This window comes from Sabethes cyaneus, chromosome 3, assembly GCF_943734655.1.
Source record: "Sabethes cyaneus chromosome 3, idSabCyanKW18_F2, whole genome shotgun sequence".
NCBI lineage: Eukaryota > Metazoa > Arthropoda > Insecta > Diptera > Culicidae > Sabethes > Sabethes cyaneus.
Window position 1 is genome coordinate 206,977,590 of NC_071355.1, and position 23,606 is coordinate 207,001,195.

The 23,606-nt window shown below is 39.1% G+C and overlaps 1 protein-coding gene across 1 annotated transcript; it reads right to left on the reverse strand.

Moving 5' to 3' along the window:
- Positions 1-5,209: 5,209 nt before the first annotated feature.
- LOC128740646 (UDP-glycosyltransferase UGT5-like) lies at positions 5,210-23,494 on the reverse strand. The gene is made up of 4 exons (XM_053836209.1): positions 23,390-23,494; positions 6,424-6,910; positions 5,982-6,364; positions 5,210-5,923 (listed from the first exon to the last, which is right to left on the reverse strand). Exons 1-4 carry the CDS (start codon positions 23,492-23,494, stop codon positions 5,210-5,212), a joined length of 1,689 nt encoding a protein of 562 aa, XP_053692184.1.
- Between the last annotated feature and the right edge of the window lie 112 nt (positions 23,495-23,606).

Genomic DNA, 23,606 nt, shown 5'->3' on the forward strand with positions numbered 1-23,606 from the left:
GGTTTTGTGGAGACAGACCAATTTTTTGTGCTGCAACAGATCCTCCAAAAGTGTCGTGAATGCCAAGTCCCTACGCACCACCTATGCATAGATTACTAGGCCGCCTACGATACTTATGATCGTGAAGAGCTGTGCAAAATTATGGACGAAAACGGCATTCCCGGGAAATTGACAAGACTGATTAAGGCCTCGAAGGATGGTGTACAGGGCTGTGTGATGATATTGGTTGCGTTATTAAGCCTGTTTAAAAAACGCAGGGGACTTCAACAAGGCAATGGTATTTCCTGTCTCCTGCTCAACATCGTGCTAGAAGATGTTATGGAATGGGTGGGTTTTACCATGCGGGGCACGATCTCCAATAAATCTAACCAATTTATCGGTTTCGCTGACGATGTGGATTTGTCGGAAGGGCGCTCCAGGCAGTTGCTGAGTAGTATACCAAACTGAAACGTGCAGCAGTGAAGGTTGGATAAGTGGTAATTACGGCTAAACCATTTAAACCAAGTGTCTGCTAGCTGGAGGTACCGAGCGCGACCGAGCTCGCATAGGCAATAATCGACGGGGATGAGCTCGATTTGGTGGACGAATTTGTATACCTCGGGTCGTTGATGACGTCGAATACTAACTGCAGCAGAGAAATACGCAGACGTATTCTTGCCGGAAGTCGCTCTTACTACGGACTCCACCAGAACCTAAGGTCTGGAAAGCTTCATCACCGTACCAAATGTACCATGTACAAAACGCAAATAAGGCTGGTAGTCCTCTACGGGCACGAAACGTGAACAATTCTCGACGGAGACTTAAAAGTACTGGCCGTTTTTAAATGTCGTGTACTTAGGACCATTTTTGACGGTGTATGTGAGAACTGTGTATGAATCACGAGCTGGCGCAGCTCTTCGGCGAGCTCAGTATCCAGAAAGTTGACTAATTAAAAGTTATTACGTTGAGCGTCTTAGCAACATCTCGAATACGAGCAAAGTTAGAATAGTTTCCTAAAATTAAATAAAAAGAAAACTTATCCAATTTAATTCTACTATATACATAGTAGATTAAATGAAAAGAAAACTTATCCAATTTAATTCTACTATGTACATAGTAGAATTAAATTGGATAAGCAATGTTGCTATTCATCGATAAAAGTACTGATTCGGTTCGAAACACACTCAAAGGTGATCACGTCAAATTCTCTGGAAATGCTTTTCTAGCTGAGAATTATTTAATGAGAGTGAGAGAAAAGCGAACTACCACTCACTCTTTTTCATGCAATGATTTGATCGCTAGTGATGCCAATCAAAAACGAATACCTCGCATTTTGGCTCATCGCGATGAGTAGCTATGATTTATCAATTTTGGAAAACAGGCAAAAGCGCTATCGGATATTGAATTATACCGTCAAAAAAACATGTACCTAACATTTATGTTGGTTTTCAGTTCGACTATTAGCTCCTGAGATACTTGGAATATACATTTTTGCGACATAATACATAAATGCACTTCAAAACATCAACGTTCTTCTACACCCAGAAGACTTTTAATTTCATAAAATTATTTTAACATGCTATTCATAATTTTTCAACATTCACGTTGAGTGAGAGCATAAATCTTTTTTTTTTCGTGAGAATGACAAGCACCAGGATCAAATTTTGAACAGTAGCCGACGATATTTTTATTATCAGCCTTCATCGTTAGTCACACAAGAAGAAGATGTATTATTTTTCATAGCTTCGAACCTTCGAGGCACCAATTACTAATAATAATATTGCACCAGGTTTGCATTTCATTGAAACTAAATCTTGAAACCATTTTGTTTGTCCGTGTGCCGCTTGAAGTTACTGGTTGTGTATGGCGTTGCAAGTATATGTTGACGTTTGACATGTTCATAATTATTATATGTGATACGAATAACGTTTTATATTTGAACGAGCAATATTTCTTTTGTAATTTGCCAAAAAACATGTTTGTTTACGTTTCATCGCAAAATACATTCTCGGTTGGATGGCAGCGATTAACGATGATTAGCGATGAGTGTAAGACAGAGATACCGAGCGAGTATTTTCGAGCGTAATCAATTCCTATTTTGCTCACCAGTTTTTGCGTCGGCGATTCATCGCGAGCAATCAGGATACGATAGAGTTGCTAGTTGATAAGATTTAAATCGCTGATGAGCAAGTGATGAGCCTTCATCGTGATGAAAATTTGCAACATTGTGGATAAGTTTTCTTTTTATTTAATTTAGTATTAGTAGCAGAATAAAACGGAAAATTTTTCTGGCTTGACTCGTATCTGTTGCTAAAGCTGGAAGGGTACAATGGACGGGACATGTTGTGAGAATGCCGGACAACAACCACGCCAAAATGGTGTTCGCTACCAGAAGCAGAGGTGCGCATCATGCTCGATGGTTAGACCAAGTTGAGCAATACCTGGAAAGTAGGACAGAAGAGAAATTGGAGACGGACAGGCATGGACCGTGTTTGTAGGCGGGACATTGTAATGCAGCTGAAATCCTGTAGCACATCGCCCCAGGATAAGCAAGTAATTTTAATGGAAGTTGGACATGAAATTGGACCTAAAGTTTGACTTGAGACTGTTACACTGTTATTTTTACATAGTTAGATAATTTATCCCAAAAACTCTGATCTATTAGCCAGCGCCTCTGACGAGAAAGATAACATTTTGAAAATCTTGAACATTTCTTAAATAACGCTACAACATAGTTTTTCAAATACATCATTGTGTGTAAAACCCGTACCTGATATGATATGTCACTACAGTAGAGTATTCAAAACCATAGCTAATGAAAATGCACTCTCATTGAAAGTTTTGCTTCGTCTCTTTTCTTTCTCTAGTGCGCTGGCTTGGCCTTAAATGAAAACCTTCGTCCTCTTTCCTTATTCTTTCTCTCTCTCTCTCTCTCTCTCTCTCTCTCTCTCTCTCTCTCTCTCTCTCTCTCTCTCTCTCTCTCTCTCTCTCTCTCTCTCTCTTCTCCCCAGATGCTGGTTCCCAGATGCCTGATCTCAAAACTGAGATTTTGGCCAGAAGGCAGGACTTGGTAGCATTTTAATTATTTGTTTTAGCTCATCAAGTACCTCCTACTGTACAATGAAAACTTTGGTAGTAACAAGTTTAAATAATGCACATGGATATCAGAACGAAAAATTAAATTATTGGATATTAGATTAACTGATGGAAATTCAAATAACGCAATTATTTCACTCAATGGATTGTTGGTGAGATTGTTCTATTTTTGCCCATTTATACTCATTATATACTATATATACATGCTTTATTATTGAATCATCATGATCCTTATTGTTTACCTTGCGATATCTTCTGTTTTCCTGTAACATCTATGAAATTATCTATCATGTGTACCATCAGCGCCGTCTTTTTGAAATCATCTTTTTTGTTACTCTCCGCACTGCCCGACGCATTAAACTCTTGTAATGTTTTATAACAATAGTTGCTCCGATGATGAAGGCATAGTTCTTCGGAACGTCAGCTGAACGTAAAATAAAGTTGACGTAAGAAACCCGAGACCGAAATGCCATATCCTAAAAATGCTTAGCAGCACTATCGTTTAAAACTAATATTTTTTTGGATTCCTGGATTCGGATTTGCGTTGAAACCATGAAAATATTGTCTTTCTTAACCTAGTATTTCCAGAGATTTACGCAAAAGAAAATAAGAGGGTATGATGAAAACGTTCTCCACCATCTGTCAAAGTCTCTGAACAAGCCAACATAGGGTAAGGAACGAGTTAAGCAGTGTCACCTATTTTAATCAATTGAAAATAAATGAGCCGAAAATGCACTTTTTTATTCATATTTTCAAAATCTTTTGATAGGATCATCTTCACAAATCACTTAACCATACATTTGATTCACACAAACACAATTTACTGGGTTTCTGACAAGAAATATGATGAATTAAAAATTGTTGTCCAAAAACGTACATTTTTCAGCTGCTGAAGGCAATCCTCGCTATTAACGAATCCATCACATTTTTCAACACTGATTACAACCACTATAAAAGTCAAGCACTTAATTGCCACATGCCATATTATTCACTCTCTTTTTTTCTATTATCTAAGGCTTTTTCACTAGCCGAAAGTTTTATTATTTTCTAACAAAACTGAAAACTAATTCTGAATTGACGGAACCTGTTCATCAATAGTAGCAGCAGCAGCAAAACTGATAAACTATCGTGTTGCCAAGACACTGTTTCGGTTCTGGAAATAAGAATTATAGGTTTGAAATTAACTGAAACCTCCAATGGTGAAAACGTGGTTCAATACTTTAAAGAGAAATGTATGTTCATAATTAATTTTTCTTTATTAAAAACAACAGAAAAGACAGCTTTTTCAATACTTTTCGAAGATTTTCTCAGTGATTTAATGAATAGGGGGAAAAGTTCGAGGGATTTTTTACGGGGACGTAAAAAAAAATTCAGATTTCAGGATTGCTTAAAAAAGCACCTTGAGGGTGAATATGTTATGAATATGAGGGTATAATATGTTCGGTCTGATCAAAATTAGTTCCACCGCTCCAACTTTTAAAGCGGAAAATCAAAAGTTTAGCACAACAATAGTGTCTTCCAATGGTAACAGCTTGAAGAACTAAAGATAGCAAGTCACTTAGTCAACCCATCACTTGTAATAAGGTAAAACAATCAGTGACCCGCTTCGACTGCTTAAAACCGGTTCTTTACCCTATATAGAAAGACACGAAGTTAAATTTTGTATTTTTTGAGTCCAAAATTGTGCTTAAATTATACCAACATGCTAGGTCAGTGCATAATTAAGGGAATGCTTAATGATTTTTCGAAAAAAGTAAGTAGTCAGTTGGTTTCTGAAGCAAAAATATAGCTGCTTGGATATTGACAGTATAAATTAAATGGATTCAGTCCGATATCAAACTGGAACTACTTCGAAGTTCATTGCCTTATCGATTTATTATCATTAGATGGATAATTAAAGACCTGCTGCTCGGTTTCACATAGGTAGTTGAAAAGGTGCCGCCGCCTAATTGTTTCTCCGCCGACTCCTGACTTTTATAAAAGAAGGTAAAGTTGCAAAGTAAAGTATTTTTACAGTTTGGGTTGAGTTGAATTGTAATATTAGGTATTTAAAAATTGAAATACTCTATAAAGAGCCGCATCATCTTCTTAAGTAATAATAATACCACAGTCGACATGACATATTATCTCAGCATTATTGCTTCTTTTTCTTTGGTTCGATTTTGTTATTTCGACAAAGAATTGTAAATAACTTCCTACTGATCCATATAGCAACATAGAGAATAAGAATTGCAAGTGCCACGACGTCCAAGAGCAAATATTGATACCACGGTAGCCGAACGGCAGCAGATTTCAAATGTGGTGCTCCTCGATGTCGAATGACGTACTCAATCCAAAACACGGCCTCCTGCAGAGGGTCCACCGGATTGTCCCGAAACAGACTGGACACGCGGTTCGCATTATTTTGGTAGTCAGCGTTGTCAACAATCTGCCGAATTTTGTGCTGAAACTCATGCACCGTTACATTGGCGATGTTAAGCGTCAGGCCAATACCGTGCCGCTCGAATTTCAGAGCATTCGAATGCTGATCGCCGTAGAAGGGAACGAACAGCATTGGACGACCCCAGTAGATGGACTCCTGCGAACCGAAGATGCCGCCGTGACTAACGAACAGTTTGATGTGGGAACTCGCTAGTACGTCGTTCTGAGGTAACCATTTTCGCACCATTACATTCGGTGGCAGGTCCGGAACTTGGTTGCTTTCCCATTTCCACAGGAAGTGATATTGGGGAAGGTTACGGAATACTTGCAGAAAAACTTGTAACGTATCGGCCGGCATAGCTGAACTCCGCAGGAAGGTTCCGAAATTGATGTAGATCGTTCCGGATGGAGAACTTTCTACGAAGTTCTGAAATTGTGTTTTTGGGAATGAATTTAATAAGGTTTGATGATGAAAATCAACCTACCTTAACATCCCGTGGCAAATCTTTCGGTTGCCTAATATGGCATCCTGCTATATCAACCATACCGATCATTTTAGGTCTCGGCCTAAACGATACAATGTTACTGTTGGCTAGAGTCACGCTTACATTCATATCTAGTTGTTCAACCGTAGGAAGCAGTTCTCCGGATCCGTTTTCTTTGGTAAAATATTTTCTGGCCATTGCTGTTTGTTTCGGTAGATAAACGAACTTCCTGTATGCCCAATCGTATGTGGTTACAATGACATTGTAACATCGCTCGAAAAATGTCATTTCATCTGTAAGCTCAGTAAAGAAATGCGGTACAAACGACAGTGGGGTTATCATTCCGAAAGCACGATCGATGTAGTCCGTATATCCTAGTGTATCTACAATAATTTTAGATGAGTAAAAGTTTTTCGTCTGGTAACAAGTTACGTTTACTTACTAATCGTGACAATTGGTGATTGGTATTTGTGCCCGAACATTAGAAAAGCTTCCTGTACAAATTGCTCCGCAATCACTAAATCATAACGTAGGCCTTCTTCCTGCAAAAACTGCTGAACGTTGTTAGTCTCGAAGGCATGTTTCGTTGTAGCCAAACCGAGCCACCATAGAATTTTCAGCTTAAAAAATGGGCTACTGAAAGCGGTCGATCGGTAGTAGGATTCCATTGGAAGGTCGCTCTCGAAGTCAAATGTTGGCTCAATCAGTACCTCCCTGTAGCGATCGGTATAATTCGAGCTCTTGAGCCGATAATTGCTGATGGCAGTAACCTCATGACCCCTAGCTAGCAGTTCATTCACAATGTGTTCGAACGTCAACCAGTGGCTCACACCGGGAAAGGAGGAAACTAGCAGAATTTTGGCTCCTTCTGCAAAGCCCTTCGTTGCTGCCAGAATTGTTATGATCAATATCGAAAAGGATATCGATCTCTGCGATGTTCAAAGTTATTAGATTAGTATTTTTGCACCACATTTGATATATTTTGACCTACCATCTTTGCTGATAAATCTCCCGAATGACAAATACAACATAAATGCGGAGAGTTCCACTGCTCAAGTGAACGATAAAAAACTGAATGAGGATGACAACAGCGATGCTTTACGAGAAGCATCAGAGGCAGTGGAAAGTCGAAAGAGCATATTGCTTCTCGTTTTCGATCATTTTTCATTTCGAATCGTCATGTGTTCATGATCTGTTGAAGCGAGTTACGATTTCATTCTCTTTCTCTCTTTGTTTCGTTGTTGTTTTCGTGTACCTGGCATCAATATAACTTACGACCCTAATGATGATGGATGAAAAAAAGTCACATACTAAAGTTTCACAGATCCGTAAAAAGTGTAATAGGAAGTAGGGTATGTTGCTGCTTCGTCGTAATTGCCTATTCCCGTCCTATCCAACACAAATTATTTAAAAAAATCAGCGATTCTTATGACACACAATGCAAAATTAGTTATTCCCTAATATTTTAGTCTGTCGCCTCTCATACACGATCGATCAAAGTGAGCTAAGATCTATTTAAATGCTTTTTTTCATTAAAGAATTCCTAGAAGCCAAATTTCCAACGTTTTTTCGTGCGACGAAGAACTAATTGTCGACTAATCGTTCCAATTTCCGTCATTCATAAAATGAAAATAACTCACGCAACGCATTGTTGTTATTCTGTAACCGGGAAAACTTGCATAACCTACAGAAATTTTGCAGAATAACATTTGCCATGTTGCCCTACACAAATACATGCGCGCTAGCTTCGTAAACATTATGAAGTATTCCACCACGCACACATATAAAGATTTTTTGACATTAGCTGAGGCCCTCGCTGAGGCTGTTTGCAGTAGGAGTAATATCAACAACATCAAATTCCAAACTCCCGGATCCTCTCCTCCACTCTTTGCTCCCCTCTCACTCCTACATAAGCGATCCTCAGCAAATGTCATTCTCGTTGGTGACGAAACCGCAAATTACTTCATTGTGATTTTTAGTTCGGACGATGAAAAATTTTGATGGACTTAAAATCCGAGGAATTTAAAATATAAAGTCAGTTGCGTAGTTTCAATCAAATGCTTTATTAATCGCTTTTTAGCGAATTCACGGGGCAGGGATCGGAAGGTAAGCGTATTTGAGTCAAATCAGCAGCAGAGCTTTTGGAGTATTCATTAAATCCAAACAGTCCTATATGTTTCCCATATTCAAGAATGGAGGAAAGCTAAACGTGAGGAACTACAGAGGCATTACAAGTCTTTTTTTTAGAGTGGTTTTAACCCAAAGGGTCCTTCGCCACTTACAAGTCTTTCTGCTGGATCAAAGTTTTTCGAAATCATCGTCAGTAGTGTAATCCTGAACAGCACCAAAAACTATATTTCAGTTAACCAGCATGGCATTATGCCGGGTCGTTTTGTGTCGACTAATTTGATCGAATTCATCAGTACCTGCATCTCACAAATGGAAGCCGGAACGCAAATCGATGCTGTGTACACAGATATAAAGGCCGCGTTCGACACAGTAGATCATCAAATACTCCTGCACAAGCTCTCTAAACTGGGTGTTTCTGATATACTGACTTCGTGGTTGAGCTCATATTTTACAGATTGTTACGTGTCAAGCTGAATTCAATAGTTTCACGTGAATTTTGTAATATTTCTGGTGTCCCACAAGGTAGTAACTTGCGGCCTTTGCTTTTCGCCTTGTACTTTAACTATATTGCTATTTTGCTGGGTTCCAGATGCGTATTGGTATATGCCGACGATCTAAAGATCTGTACAACCAGGACGCATTGCTCACAGTACTAAGGGAGTCCGCGAGCCACCCGACCAAGTCAAGTTTCCTGAGACTTCTTGTCTACATATTCATCAAGTTCCGGATGGTTCCTATCAACAGAGTTGCCCTGGTCCTTGGGTCGTGGTTGGTGACGGGATCTCCCGACAACCATTCTGAGGCATGTACGGTGCCGTTTTGAACGAGACTCCTCCTGATCTGTCGAATGCTTCTAGCTCGTCTCAACTATCTCCTGGACGATCATTACCTATAAGTCATACAGGGCACATTGAAGCTGACATTAGAGAAGCCTTTAAGTTCCGGCCCGCGTTTAGTAGTCGTATTGTTTTTCCTGCGTGCAGCTCGGTATCTCCACGTGAACGGAGTACTATTTTGGAACTATCAACTGACACCAGTGACACGGATGGCATAAGAGCGTATCAGAATGTACGAGGTCTAAGGACTGTCTAGTTGTGAAACCTGTCGACGATGGACACCGATTGCAAACATTGCTATACACCTTCACTGATTAGTGTAACAGAAACAAGCTAACGGAGTTGTTCTAGAACGCGTCGCTCAGGCTAATGATCTTGGAGTTCTGTTGGATAACAAGCTCACGTTCAACTCAAGAGCTCAACGTCATCTAGAGAGTTTCGCAGCAACAAGGATGCATCACAAAAATCGCTCGTGACTTTAAAGTTCCGCACTGCTTGAAAGCATTGTACTGCGCATTAGTACGACCAATACTCGAAAACGCCTGTATCATCTGGAATCCCCATAACTTGTGCTGGACAGCTAGGACAGAACGTGTGCAACAACGAGTTGTCCGTATCGCTCTAAGACATTTACCGTGGCGTCTACCTAATAATCTTCCCCGCTACGAAGACCGTTGTCAGCTTGTAGACTTGGATGCGCTAGAGAGTCGTCGGAAGAATCAACAAGCGACTTTTGTAGCCAAGCTCAATAATGAGCTTGACGCCCCGGTTTTACTGTCTCGAATTGATTTTAGAGCTTCACGTAGACAGCTTCGTTCATCGAGTCTGCTGATTCCATCGGACCATGAACGGATTTTATGAACCACTGACATCATACGCTCGCCCCTTCACTTATTTGACTTCGGAAATGTTACGTCACGGGCTTTCAGTAGAAGAATAACAAGGTCCAAGATGCTGCAGTACCCAAGTAACCATAAGCATTAATCTAAAACCGTATATTGGAAATAATTCTGCATCCCAAGTGCCAAACTTTTGTATATTAGCAATCTTAATGCTTATAAAACGTATATTAACATTGTTGATGCATAGAAGCATTAACGTAAATCAGCATTAAAGAAAGCAATATATGCGCATATAACGTAACAATATAATGCATTTAGTCAATTGCATTAAAACGAGCCGTAAGTGTTGATGAACGGCTTGTACTTGACTTCTTATTTTGCTATTCTGCGGCCACTATTTGTGCCCTCTTCCATCTGATGGTTGCCGTCTTTTTCTACCCTATTGGTAATGCAGAACAAATAGGTATGATATGAGAGGGAATATCACCAAGATTTAAATATGGCTAATTTCACCTCACTCAATCACATCCGCTATGGCTTAGATAGCAAACGTGCAAGGAAACGAATGAGGTTGCATGACTACCCGAGCAGGAGCGAAGAGCAAAATAATATAAAAACAATATCAAACTGTGTTATAATGGTATATTTTGTTATTAATTAGATATGGAGATACATTAATAACACATTTTGTTATTGAGTAGATATTTAAAACAGTGATTGTAAGATGAGTTTAATAACTGATTTTGTTATCATATCTTATTTTGGCCTTAAAATGACATTCAATATATTTCATACAATTTTTTTTATTGATTAAAGAGATTTTAGATTATAACTATTTTATAAAATGATTTTTTAATATCTCATATACTACTGCATTTGTTACTCAATACCTTAATAATACTAAAATATGTTATTCTAAATTTTGAATACAGTCATGTTATTGCTTTGTTATTCAAATAATATAAGTAGTTATTCTTTTGGCCTTAAAGGAGTAAAATTTTGATATTATTTTTTGTTATTTTACCAACTATGTCAGCCAAAACAAGACCAAATTTTGATATGAGTTATTCGATTTTCAATAACACATATTGATATTATTTTGCTTTTCGCTCCTGCTCGGGTAACTCCCGGTTCGAGCCCTGTCTAGGTGGTAAGATTATTCAGCATTTCCAAAAATGGTTCTGTTTATCCTGCTCCCCTTGAGATGCAGCAAAAAAAGTCGCATGCTTTTTTAGTTTTTTAAATCCCGACCGAATCTATTTTTATTTACCATAACAAGCAAACGATATGCCGTCGATACTTTTTCGATACGTCGATAATGTAGACAAAATGACGTTTCGTTTAAGCCTCAAACAAACACTGATTATGCTTATTGGATGCTTGTGGCGTAGCATTTTAACAACCCGCTATTTCGCCTTTTTAGCATTATGTGAGTTCTATAAAAGTATATAAAGAAAAATATGCTTTTAATCATAGTTCTGTATGCTTATACAATGTTGTCCAAGGACTAGTGTTTAGTGCTTACTGGTTACTTGGGTAGACTTAGTTTTAGATTTAATTTTCATGTTGATAATGTCAATTGTCAGATGAATCGACCAATATACAATACAATACAACTATTAGACTAAAACAAATTACCTGTACAACTCTAAGTTGACGATACTACAGTATAACAAATGATTATGCCAATCGTAAAAATTACACTTTTAGCTTATTTCAGTCAAAATTTCGATAGTTTTTCCTATATTCCTAAGTTATTAATTAATCAATGTGCTTTATTTTTATCTTATATATAAAAATGGATTTCTGTCTGTCTGTCGGGATGTTCCTTATAGAATCAAAAACTACTGAACTAATCAGCGTGAAAATTTTCATGTAGAGGTTTTTGGTTTGGGGCCAGGAAAGGTTTTAGTGAAGGTTAGAGACCCCTCCTCCCACTAAGAGGGGGCGCTCCCATATAAATGAAACACAAATTTCTGCATAACTCGAGAACTAATCAAGCAAATAGAACAAAATTTGGCATGTGGGTGTTTTTGGTGACAAAAATTCATTCTATGATAAATTGGGACCCCTCCCCTCTTTAGAAGGGGAATTATGACTCATCTCCCCTTTAAGAGGGGGGGCTTCCATACAAATGAAATACAAATTTCCTCATAACTCGAGAACTACTCAAGCAAATGGAACCAAATTTGGCAAGTGGGTTTTTTTGGAGACAAAAATTTTTTCTATGACGAATTGGGACCCCTCCCACTTTAGGAGGGGGGCGCTCCTAAACAAATGAAATACAAATTTCCTCATAACTCGAGAATTAATCAAAGCAAATGGAACCAAATTTAGCATGTGGGAGTTTTAGATGGCAGAAATTTTTTCTATGGTGAATTACGACCCCTTCCCTTTTTAAGAGGGGGGCTCCCATACAAATAGAATACAAATTTCCTTATAATTTGAATACTAATCAAGCAAATGGAACCAAATTTGGCATGTGGGGCTTTTAGGGCGCAGAATTTTTTTCTATGATGAATTAAGACCCCTCCGCTGTTTAGGAGAGGGGAGGGGGAGCTCCCTTACAAATTAAATTCAAATTTCCTCATAACTTGACAACTAATCAAGCAAATGGAACCAAATTTGGCATGTGGGAGATTTTGGAGTCTTGAATTTATTTTATGATAGTTAGAGACCTCTCATCCCTGTGGTAGGGGGATATGGACTCTCATACAAATACAACAGAAAGTTTTGCGAAACTCAAAAACTAATCGAACTCGAGAAATTCGAGACAGTTCCATAAAACATTAGTCAATAACAAGACCACAAAAACTATCTATAGTAACACTAGATCATTCAGGACGAGACGGTCGCGAGTGTTGCCGGTGACCCGCCGTCGGAAGCGCCGCCCACTTTGGGGAGGCAACTCCCCGCAGAAATCACTACTGTCTAGATTTATTTGTTTTCCTAGGTCTACCTGGGTTTCCTGGAACGAGCGACAGCGCGTAAGGAGTGGATCGCGAAATGGTACTTTCCACAAAAAAGTTTTCCGTGAAATGGTACATTCCACTTAAGTTTTTTCGCAAAATGATATTCGGCGAAATGTTGTACAATCATGGCGAATAATACTAACCGCTTTCTGGCTATGCAATGAGGGGACAGGGGAGTTGTTTTCTACTTTACTGTGAGGAAAAATTGCAAATTTGTATATTAAACTACCCGTTGCTGGTAACTAATAAGCATTAACATAAGCAGCAAATCAGCATATCTGGCATTTTATACTGCACGTTGTTGTATATTAGCTTTTTGACTGCATAGGTATTGTAAATTGGCTTCCAAAATTGTATTCAAATTCTTCGTGTCGGTAATTAGCTGTAAATTAACATTGTCACTATAAGAAGGTTATTAGTAAAGTAGCTGTATATTTTGCCAAAATAGCATTTAAGTAGCATTTAAGGCGACTTAAATGCTTATTGGCCTACATTTGAATAGCATTGGTGATGCTTATTGAATACCTGGGATGCTTTCATATATACGTAACTGCCAAAATGAATCATCTAAGATTGAACTCCTCAGAAACTTGCAAAACTCGAGATTGTGACAGAGATCTTCCGAGATTCATGATTTATGTACAACACAGGTTAATTTGTGGCAATACGAAGTTTGTCGGATCAGCTAGTTATAACATAAAATTCATTTCATTCCAATCCTGCTTGTCCATACTGAGTAGTGACCATATCGTAATCGCGCCTAATTCTGCGCACCAAAATTTCTCATTTTATTTCTATCTTAATTAAGGCGTCTATGTTATTATTTTAGAATTTTTCATTGGAAATAATGCGCAGACTTAGGCGTGGCTACGGTAGCACATATGGATTTTTCACTTAATTGGAAGCATCTTGGAGATGAAGAAAAAACTTTTTACGCAATTTGCTAAGCATGAAACAACAGCGAGGCGACAATAGCATACAGAAACTCTTGTTTGTCGTGTCGTGTTTTGTTGTCGTGGCAGAACGAGCATCAACAATAAGAGGTAATTTCTACGCTTGATAAAATTTTCCACGGTGAAAGTGAGGATAACATAATTCTACTTCTAGTTGCGATTAAAACTGTTTTGACCCCGTTCTGAAACTGGAACTCAATGTGGTGGATGGTTATGGACATTATGGACGTTGTTTTGGATACCCCCGATACTACTAAAAGTCGTATGCATCCCGATACTACTAAAAGTCGTATGCATCTCAGGTTTTTTTTTTGAGCTATCTAACTTCATCCCTGATGAAAGTTATAATTCATTTACAACTGGTGCTTAATTACCCGGCCGGCCGGTTAGATTCGAAACAGTTTCCCTCAATCTCAACATAGTTCATTGCTTTCGGAATAAGCCATATGCGCATGCTTGTTCTGGTTCAGATTTTCCGCTCCGTATTCGAATTTTATCCGAGTTTAATTCATCCCGAGCGTTAGTCGCTGCCGATCGGTTGCGCTGAACGCATGTTTTTCAAAAATAAGCTAGCGTATTTTCCGCCAGTCCGTGCTTCGATTCCCTTGGTGTGTGCGAAAAGAAAACGTTTTTGTAGTGCTACCGATCCTTTTCCAGCGTACGCGACGGATAGTGGCATCTCGTGAATATTGTGCCATAAAAACCAACGAATGATCGCTTCTTCCGCGGTTGACCCCGGCACATTCGTATACCGTGACTTAAGTGAGCACTACTGAGAGGGGACCGCGTCACGCACGACTGCCGTATTCCGAGAAATGTGTTCTGACGAAGATCATTAGTGCACTGAGGAAATTGGTGTGTCTGAAAAGCATAATCGTGTTTGAAAAGAGTAATAAATTTTGTTTTTCTTCCAATTTCAATGAGCCAACAATTAAAATAAAATTGAAATTGGGTGAAGAAATATAAAATACAAAAGAAAATCTTATAGTGTCACCTAGCATCCCGCTTTCATCCTCATACTGCGATTTCCCGAAAGAGAGAGAGGATTTAAAGCGGCAAAGTGTACACACATGATTCCATCATCACCGGATTTTTATGAATAAGAAAAATTGTAGAAAATAAACATCACAAGGAAGGAAACGGCTGAGCGACGGGCCGACGACCGCGACCGCGTCGCGCCTCGACTCATCGCGTCGCGAGCGCGAGTGGAGGAAAAGCGAAGCGTAGGGGTCCTCCGATACCTATAGGTGCTTATGTGTGTTTGCGCGATCAACGCACAGGGAAAAGTCAATCCGAAAAGCCGCCAGCTAGCAGACAGGCCGAAAGCGAACCAGCAAGCACGGCACTCAGTGCTAAGTGGGAAACTGCTGTGGCGGCGTGCGGTGAGCGAAGAAAATTATGGCACTTACACTGTGAGTTTATTTCGGTTTCTCCGAGGCGACAGTTCAGTGTACAGCATTTTACGGGGCGATCTTAGTGCGTTGCTTAGAACTTTTTCCATCGCATCGTAATTGTAGTTATTTCCAAGTGTTTTTTGTTTTTGAAAATATGGAATAATTTCATTAGAAAAAGGTGCGATACACGTTCGACAGTTGCTGCAAAGAATCGGATCGGAAAGGTGAAAACGCTTCCACGCAAATAGAACATCAAGGCGACATGACAAGTTACCAGAGAGTGATGATTCATACATGGACCACGAAAGTGAAACGGGACGTGTGACAAATTTAAATGTGATGTGTGGTTAACGTGTTCTAGACGAGAAAAGTTAATACTGGCTTTCGTGAAAGTAAAGTGTTGAAAATAATGTGTTCTGATTTTTCTATAATTCGTTTAGATGAGATATGAATTGGGGATTTAGAAAATTGATGGTATTTATGTGATACGGAAGAAATTGTGGTAGGACTTGTGCTGTTTCGTGATAGCATGATGGATTTTATTCGTGACTTTCTGTCATGATAGCTGGAATTTATTCGTGACTTTCTGGAAATGTAGGGTTGTATATATTAAGAACCAGAGGAACTTGACAAAATTGCCTTTCGTAAGATAATAATTAACGGCCATTCTTATAAAGGTGATGGCTTCGAGGAAAACTCTGAATACGGTTTTGAAAAGTGAGGAAGTGCCTGATGCGAAGTATGATTATTTGCATGAACTGAAAAGTTTCGATATATCAAGGCGTTGGCAGGTCGGGTTCGCACCCACGTTCGGTTGGTACCCGACTGTTTTACTAACTAAACTGCTGCCGCCTACTATATTAGTCTAATACATATTTTTGTCTTATTCTCAAAATTCCTTCACTTCCCGTATCTACATCACACACTTCCCCAGGCGACGATATTATACAAACTGCTCTTGGTTCCTACCACCGAGCAGATAGACTGTTATCTACTCAGTCAGTGTGATAGAAGCAATGCAGTACGTTGCGGACGTTCGCACGGCAAGTCTTGGGTTATATTCTACAGTGGGTGTGTTTTTTTTCTTTACTGGTATATGATTATACGCGGTCATAACGTAAACTATTTTGGAAAGTGGGGAGGTGTATGATCTAAGAATGATTATCCCCTCTAAGATCTACTCTAATTTTAGCACCGAAAAATATTCTAAAATGGCTGTAACTTTTTTATCTTTTAATACTTTTTCATTAAATTTGATCGAGACCATACGTTACATGTTTCCGGTATTCCTTGGGGGACTGCGACATGGCTTTATTAGATAAGGCCATTACAAATATTTTATAAAATTTCAGTCCTTCCGGTGTTGGGCAACTGAAAGGGGGAGGTGAAAATGTTTTTTTATTCGAGCAAAAAAAAAATGCGTTTCAAGCATTTTTACTTAAAGTTTAAACGTTATTCGAGCAAAAAAAAAATGCGTTTCAAGCATTTTTACTTAAAGTTTAAACGTGAAAACTAGTTCTATTCTTGCCTTTCATATACACGTTATTATTTTCCGTGAAACCAAACCTACAAAACGAAAGTAAATTTTTTTGCAGATTTTCGGAAATCCCATTGTTTGAACTCCCATTTCTGTTTAGTGCTAGAAGAGTTAAATCCGCTCGTACACTCATTCTCTGAGTTCTTTAGGCTATAGAGCCCACAGACAAGTGATTTTATCAAAAACAAAAAATTAACTTATATCCTTACATCCTTACATTAATTTATAATTGTTTTTTGACCCTCGATTTTTCAAACCAATTTCAAAGGGGTGGGGAGGGGGTGAAAATTTTTTTAAAAAATATTTGCAATGGCCTAATTTTGTCAAATTTATAAAATCTGCTTGAAATGTGGATGTGGATTTTTTAAAACAAATCATCGACTGTGGTTATATCAATTACTTTGCTGCGGGGTCGAGCCATGACACGCGCTATCTGGACCTGGAAGGTCACTAAAAATCCGGAATCGTTGCCCATAAGGGGACATTCCAAATCAGTAATAAATGTCATGTCGCATACAAAAAGAACATCAGCATTCGACGAAATAGCGATTGGCGACCAACTCATGTCTTTCAGAGGCCATATGGCCGATTCCAAGTCCTAGAAAAGTACATTCGAAGTTCGTTCCGTGGTCTACATATTCTATGCATATTGTGGGGATCTTCAGAAAATATGTCCAGCCGTCATCTGCCATCTTAAATATTGAACTGGAGTAAAAAATCAGTTTTTAATTTCTAACAACCTTCTCTGCTTCAAGACATAACTTGTAATACCTACACACTTAAAAAAAGCAAAATTTTGCCGAAATCTCAATAGCCGAACGTTCCGTAAAAATGTAGTAGTAGTAGTAGTAGTAGTAGTAGTAGTAGTAGTAGTAGTAGTAGTAGTAGTAGTAGTAGTAGTAGTAGTAGTAGTAGTAGTAGTAGTAGTAGTAGTAGTAGTAGTAGTAGTAGTAGTAGTAGTAGTAGTAGTAGTAGTAGTAGTAGTAGTAGTAGTAGTAGTAGTAGTAGTAGTAGTAGTAGTAGTAGTAGTAGTAGTAGTAGTAGTAGTAGTAGTAGTAGTAGTAGTAGTAGTAGTAGTAGTAGTAGTAGTAGTAGTAGTAGTAGTAGTAGTAGTAGTAGTAGTAGTAGTAGTAGTAGTAGTAGTAGTAGTAGTAGTAGTAGTAGTAGTAGTAGTAGTAGTAGTAGTAGTAGTAGTAGTAGTAGTAGTAGTAGTAGTAGTAGTAGTAGTAGTAGTAGTAGTAGTAGTAGTAGTAGTAGTAGTAGTAGTAGTAGTAGTAGTAGTAGTAGTAGTAGTAGTAGTAGTAGTAGTAGTAGTAGTAGTAGTAGTAGTAGTAGTAGTAGTAGTAGTAGTAGTAGTAGTAGTAGTAGTAGTAGTAGTAGTAGTAGTAGTAGTAGTAGTAGTAGTAGTAGTAGTAGTAGTAGTAGTAGTAGTAGTAGTAGTAGTAGTAGTAGTAGTAGTAGTAGTAGTAGTAGTAGTAGTAGTAGTAGTAGTAGTAGTAGTAGTAGTAGTAGTAGTAGTAGTAGTAGTAGTAGTAGTAGTAGTAGTAGTAGTAGTAGTAGTAGTAGTAGTAGTAGTAGTAGTAGTAGTAGTAGTAGTAGTAGTAGTAGTAGTAGTAGTAGTAGTAGTAGTAGTAGTAGTAGTAGTAGTAGTAGTAGTAGTAGTAGTAGTAGTAGTAGTAGTAGTAGTAGTAGTAGTAGTAGTAGTAGTAGTAGTAGTAGTAGTAGTAGTAGTAGTAGTAGTAGTAGTAGTAGTAGTAGTAGTAGTAGTAGTAGTAGTAGTAGTAGTAGTAGTAGTAGTAGTAGTAGTAGTAGTAGTAGTAGTAGTAGTAGTAGTAGTAGTAGTAGTAGTAGTAGTAGTAGTAGTAGTAGTAGTAGTAGTAGTAGTAGTAGTAGTAGTAGTAGTAGTAGTAGTAGTAGTAGTAGTAGTAGTAGTAGTAGTAGTAGTAGTAGTAGTAGTAGTAGTAGTAGTAGTAGTAGTAGTAGTAGTAGTAGTAGGGGAAAGCCACCATCAGTTCAAGGACTTGCCAATGTATGTGGGTAGAATTACAGTAGATCCAAATTCGATTATCAAATGAATTTCACATTAATGCTGTTACAGATGGGCCAAGAGGGATTGGGCGGACCCACAAGCAGAGGCACTTGTGCGCATCTTCAGACCTTAAGAATTCAGGTTGGCAATCCACTCCATCATCCAGCCTTCCACGTTTATGATATCAATAATAATACTGTTAATAATATGATATTGCCTCCCAGTTGGCTTCGAGGTATGACGCTGGCCTAATAAGCCAGTCGTCGTATGTTCGAATCTCGACTGGAAGAGGCTGTTAGAGTCAATAGGATCGTAGCAACTGGCGTTGCAATTGTCCTGCACTCTAGCAGCTGGCTGCGAAGTCTGTCGTATAAAAACAGAAGGTCAAGTTTCGATAACGGAATATAGCACCTAGGCTTTGCTAATGTGATATTAAGATGAAATGTGGTATTTTCACTTTCGAATCTTCGTGTGGTATATATGGTAAAAATAGAACAATCTCACCAGCAGTCCTTGGTATGGAATAGTGTAGCGTCCTTCGAGGTTCCATAAGTGCTTCTAATAGTTAATTTAATTTTTCATTCTGGTGTCCATGTGCAGTATCAAGATTTGTTTTGACCAAAGGAAAAAAATAACTTATTAGGCTTACCTATTAGCTAGGCCGTGTGGCTCCGTCGTCTGCCCAAAACCGCGGTTTTGAGACCAGGCAGCCGGGAACCACCCAGCATCGCACCTCCTAGCTTGGCTACTCAATAGAGCATTACCAGGTATGGCCACGTGGAGGCACTAGGTAGGGGCTTGGGATAGCTAGAGCTGTATTGGACGCTCCTCATTTGCCTTCCCCATTTCATACCCACCAACTTGACTTGGTGCATCTCGACAAATAATTGAATGGTTGGACACATAGCTTAGTAGTAGGCTCGGAGTAAAACTCGGATCCAGTCTAGAGTTCCTCAAGTCAGCACCGTGGGACTTATGCTTTTCTGTCTAGTCTTTAACGATATTGCATTACTATGAGATATTGACTGCTAATAAGTATACGTGTATATGCTGATGACTTGAAATTGATAAAAGGAACTGGTCCATTGTGGGAGTTTCCAAATGTAAAGTAAGTAAGCTTCACCGTAATAAAAACCCGAATTTCTTTGGTTTTCTGAGCTATTAAACTTGGAGTCTCACCGGGCATAAAACTGACATTTAACCTACATGGTGAGTCACTTACATCCAAGGCATCACGGCAACTAGCATTCTTCATAAAAATTGGTTGGAGCTTCAAGGATGCTCACTGTCGTAAAATGTTGTATTGCGCCCTTGATCATCCGCTACTAGAGAATTGCAATCTGGTTCGGTTTACAAAGCAACTAACTTAAAACCTACAGATTGTACGTGTGAAATGGTGATTTTTCCGGCTAACATTATGACATTTCTCCTGGCGACATCCGGATGTCTTCCCAAGTAGCACACTTTTGTCACTTCTGGTTGCTGAAACCTGTTTATGACTGAAATCAGTCCTTAATCGGTTACCACAACTAGTTTATAACAACTGTGCTAGTAGGGTTGCCTTCTTACGTAGATAGTTGCCATTTACTTGACCTAGACGATATTTGTAACAGACGATATTTGTAGCTAAAGTTGTCAGTGGCGAAATTGGATCCCCTACTTACTTACTTTTTCGGTGACAATCCGCTCATCGAAACTGTGCCGAATTCAGGAGCCGTCTCCTGCACCACACTCCTTCTTCTAATATACCATATACTGCGTCAAGAATTGTTTGCAGGATCTTACGCTTAAATACGCCAAGAGTTCGTCGGTCGCTCTCTTTCAACGTCCAGGCTTTGTGGGTATAGAGTCTTATGAAGCGCAAGTTTCGTACAGAGTAATAGACTACGGGATCTCAGTCAGCTACGTAATCCATCGAAGGCTCTGTTGGCAGTCTCGGATATCATCAACGTTAGAACTTACCGTGGCGCAAACATCGATTCTGACCACTACCTTTTGAAGGTTAAAGGGTTTTGGCGTTGTTACCAACATTCGGTATAGTCGCCCGCAGGGGTACAATCTTGAACGACTGAAAATACCTGAAATCGTAACTGAGTATGTGCAATCATGCCTTGAGGTTGCGCTGTAGAGTGAAGGAGAGCTAAATGAACCCACCCCCGAGGACTGCTGGGGTAGCGTCAAAGCGAGCCATCAACAGCGTAGCGGAAGGTGTCGTTGGGTTCGCTGAAAGGAGTCGACGTAATGACTTATTCGACGAGGATTGCCAGAGGATGTTAGATGAGAAGCTTGCAGCGCGGGTGTTGATGCCCGGATAGGTTGGCTACCTGTCAGCACCGGGTGAGGGTCTGGGAAATAGAACAGTTACCGAAGAAGTGGAAGAAGTAATATGTCCAATATACAAGAAGGGCGACAAGATGGAATGTGAGAACTATCGAACAATCACCACTCCCATACTCCTATACGCCTATAAAGTGCTTTCTCAGATCATTTTCGCCGTCTATCACCGCTAGCAAGTAGATTCCTGGTGAGTTATCAAACCTGGCTTTGTGAACGGGCGATCGACAACGGATCAAATATTTGTACTGCAACAGATCCTCCAAAAGTGTCGCGAATACCAAGTCCCTACGCGTCTTCTATTCATAGATCTCAAGGCCGCCTTCGATACTATCAACCGTGAAGAGGTATGGAAAATTATGGATGAAAACGGCATTCCCGGGAAGCTGACAAGATTGATTAAGGTCACGATGGATGGTGTCAGTGCTGTGTCGAAACACGCAGGGGTCTTCGACGAGGTGATGGTACTTCCTGTCTTCTGTTCAACATTGCGCTAGAAAGTGTTATGAAACGTGCGGGTTTTAACATGCGAAGCACGATCTTCAACAAATCTAGCCAGATCATCTGTTTCACTGGCAACGTGGACCTTGTCGGAAGAAGATTCCTGGCGGTTGCAGAGCAGTATACCAAACTAAAGCGTGAATCGTGAAGTAGTAAAGGTTGAATACGTCTAAAACCAAGTAAATACCTGTTAGTAGGAGGAACCGCGCGCGATTGAGCTCGCAAAGGCAATCGATATAACATTTTTTTTTTTTCAAAAATCTGCAAATTGAATTGGTATATAATTCCGAGAGTTCGATTTCCAAATTTCAATTTCAATGAAATCTTTACAAACTCTTTTTTTCTTCTCATTTCTCAATGTATCTTCCAAACCACATCTTCAATGATTTCGTTTTTGCTTCGATATAACGTTACGAAAATAAAAATAAACTGCAACCGCCGTTTGAGATTAGTCAATTTTCAAAACTTTTTGACAGTTTTAATTCCTCGAGAATTCCCACATTTTCTTTGAAAATTCTAGCTAAAGCTAGTTACACAAATTCCTTTTAATTTAAGTTGGAAATATTGCGAGCAAATCAGTTTTTTGTTGTTTTCTTGCAATAAAGTGGAATGCATATGTGGGGTTTCTTAAACAAACGATTCAATTATTCTAAATGAGTCTTTATGGAAAACAAGTTCGTGAGTAAATTGATGAAATCGTTTATCGTTGACATATTGTTTGAATTGAGTACGTTACAGCTGTTCCTCAATTTAGGTGTGGTCTAAAACTTTAGAAAAAGGGTTACGCCCTTCATCATGCTGTCTACTCTGCCTTTCGTCACGTTCGAATGATTACAAATAGAGGAACACTGCTTCACTATCGATCACTAAAAGCAACGATGTCTAATAATCCTAGACCATAAACACACTTTAAGATTCAGCTTAACTTTTTCATTCACGTGTGATGACTTTGCTTGGATACAGAAACCCACATCGATAGGCACATTTAACCGGCTACCAAAACAAAAGTGGAAAGGCTTTCCGAAAATGCTCGCGAAGATTTATCGCAGTCACTAAAAACTGCTCGGAATGTCCCGCAAACTGTTAATCACGAATTGGAATGCTTCTTTTAAATAAATTCCTTCAAGCATATCCCCACCATCGCAGACGACGGAACGGATTGCTTTCTGCCAGGAAATGGTTATTCATCATCGTGTAAATTACGATACTTTGCTTCGCTAAAGCCGGCGAAAAAGTCTAAACAACAACTAGCTTCTGAGTCCAGTAGAAGTGATGGAACACAAGTTGGTTGCAACGAGCCTTCCGTCTTGCAAGCGGTACGTCCCCTAGCTGCTAAAAATACAGGGAAATGTGTACTTTCCATTCTCGTAAATTAACGACCGGCTTAGAAGTGTAGCCATTGGAGCCGCGACATAGTGTATTTCATATTGATATTAGTTTTGAACTATTTTTATCACTTTTGTGATAGATTGTGATGAAAATTATTTCAATTATATATGTAAAGATTTTGAATTATCCAAACTTAATGGGAAATATCAGTTGCTGGAAGATATCTAATCGGCTTTAAAAAAATAGATATAATTTTCAAAGTTGCTTCTACTTAAATGCCTTTCTTTTCATTGTTGTTTAATCATTGTTTATGATAAGCCGCTAGTTAGTTACACCCACTATTACATATTGTAGCTACTTGAGTGTCCTGTATTCACAAATTCTAAAATCAAAATATAAATACCACAAATGTGCACAATTTGACTTCAGTGCAAAACTTCAATGATATCCTCTTATTTGTACGAAACGAAACAGTCTATTTCAGATGTAGTGAATAACGTTAGAATTACTCAGAAGAGGCTGACAAGTGAAAACATAGTGTGCACACTAACCGAGCTCTGTCGGAAAAGATTGCCCGTTGGCGCATCGGAAGTGCGTCGTCGTGCGTCGGTGTGCATGCATGCTCTATGCTGGGTAGCATCATCTCTCTCGTGCATCGTCGGCACTGCTGCTAACCAACCACCCACCCCACCAACCAGCCCAGCCCGGTGTGTTGTTTATTTACGGCTGCAGACTGAAGCATCCAACGAACAGCATAACAAACATGGC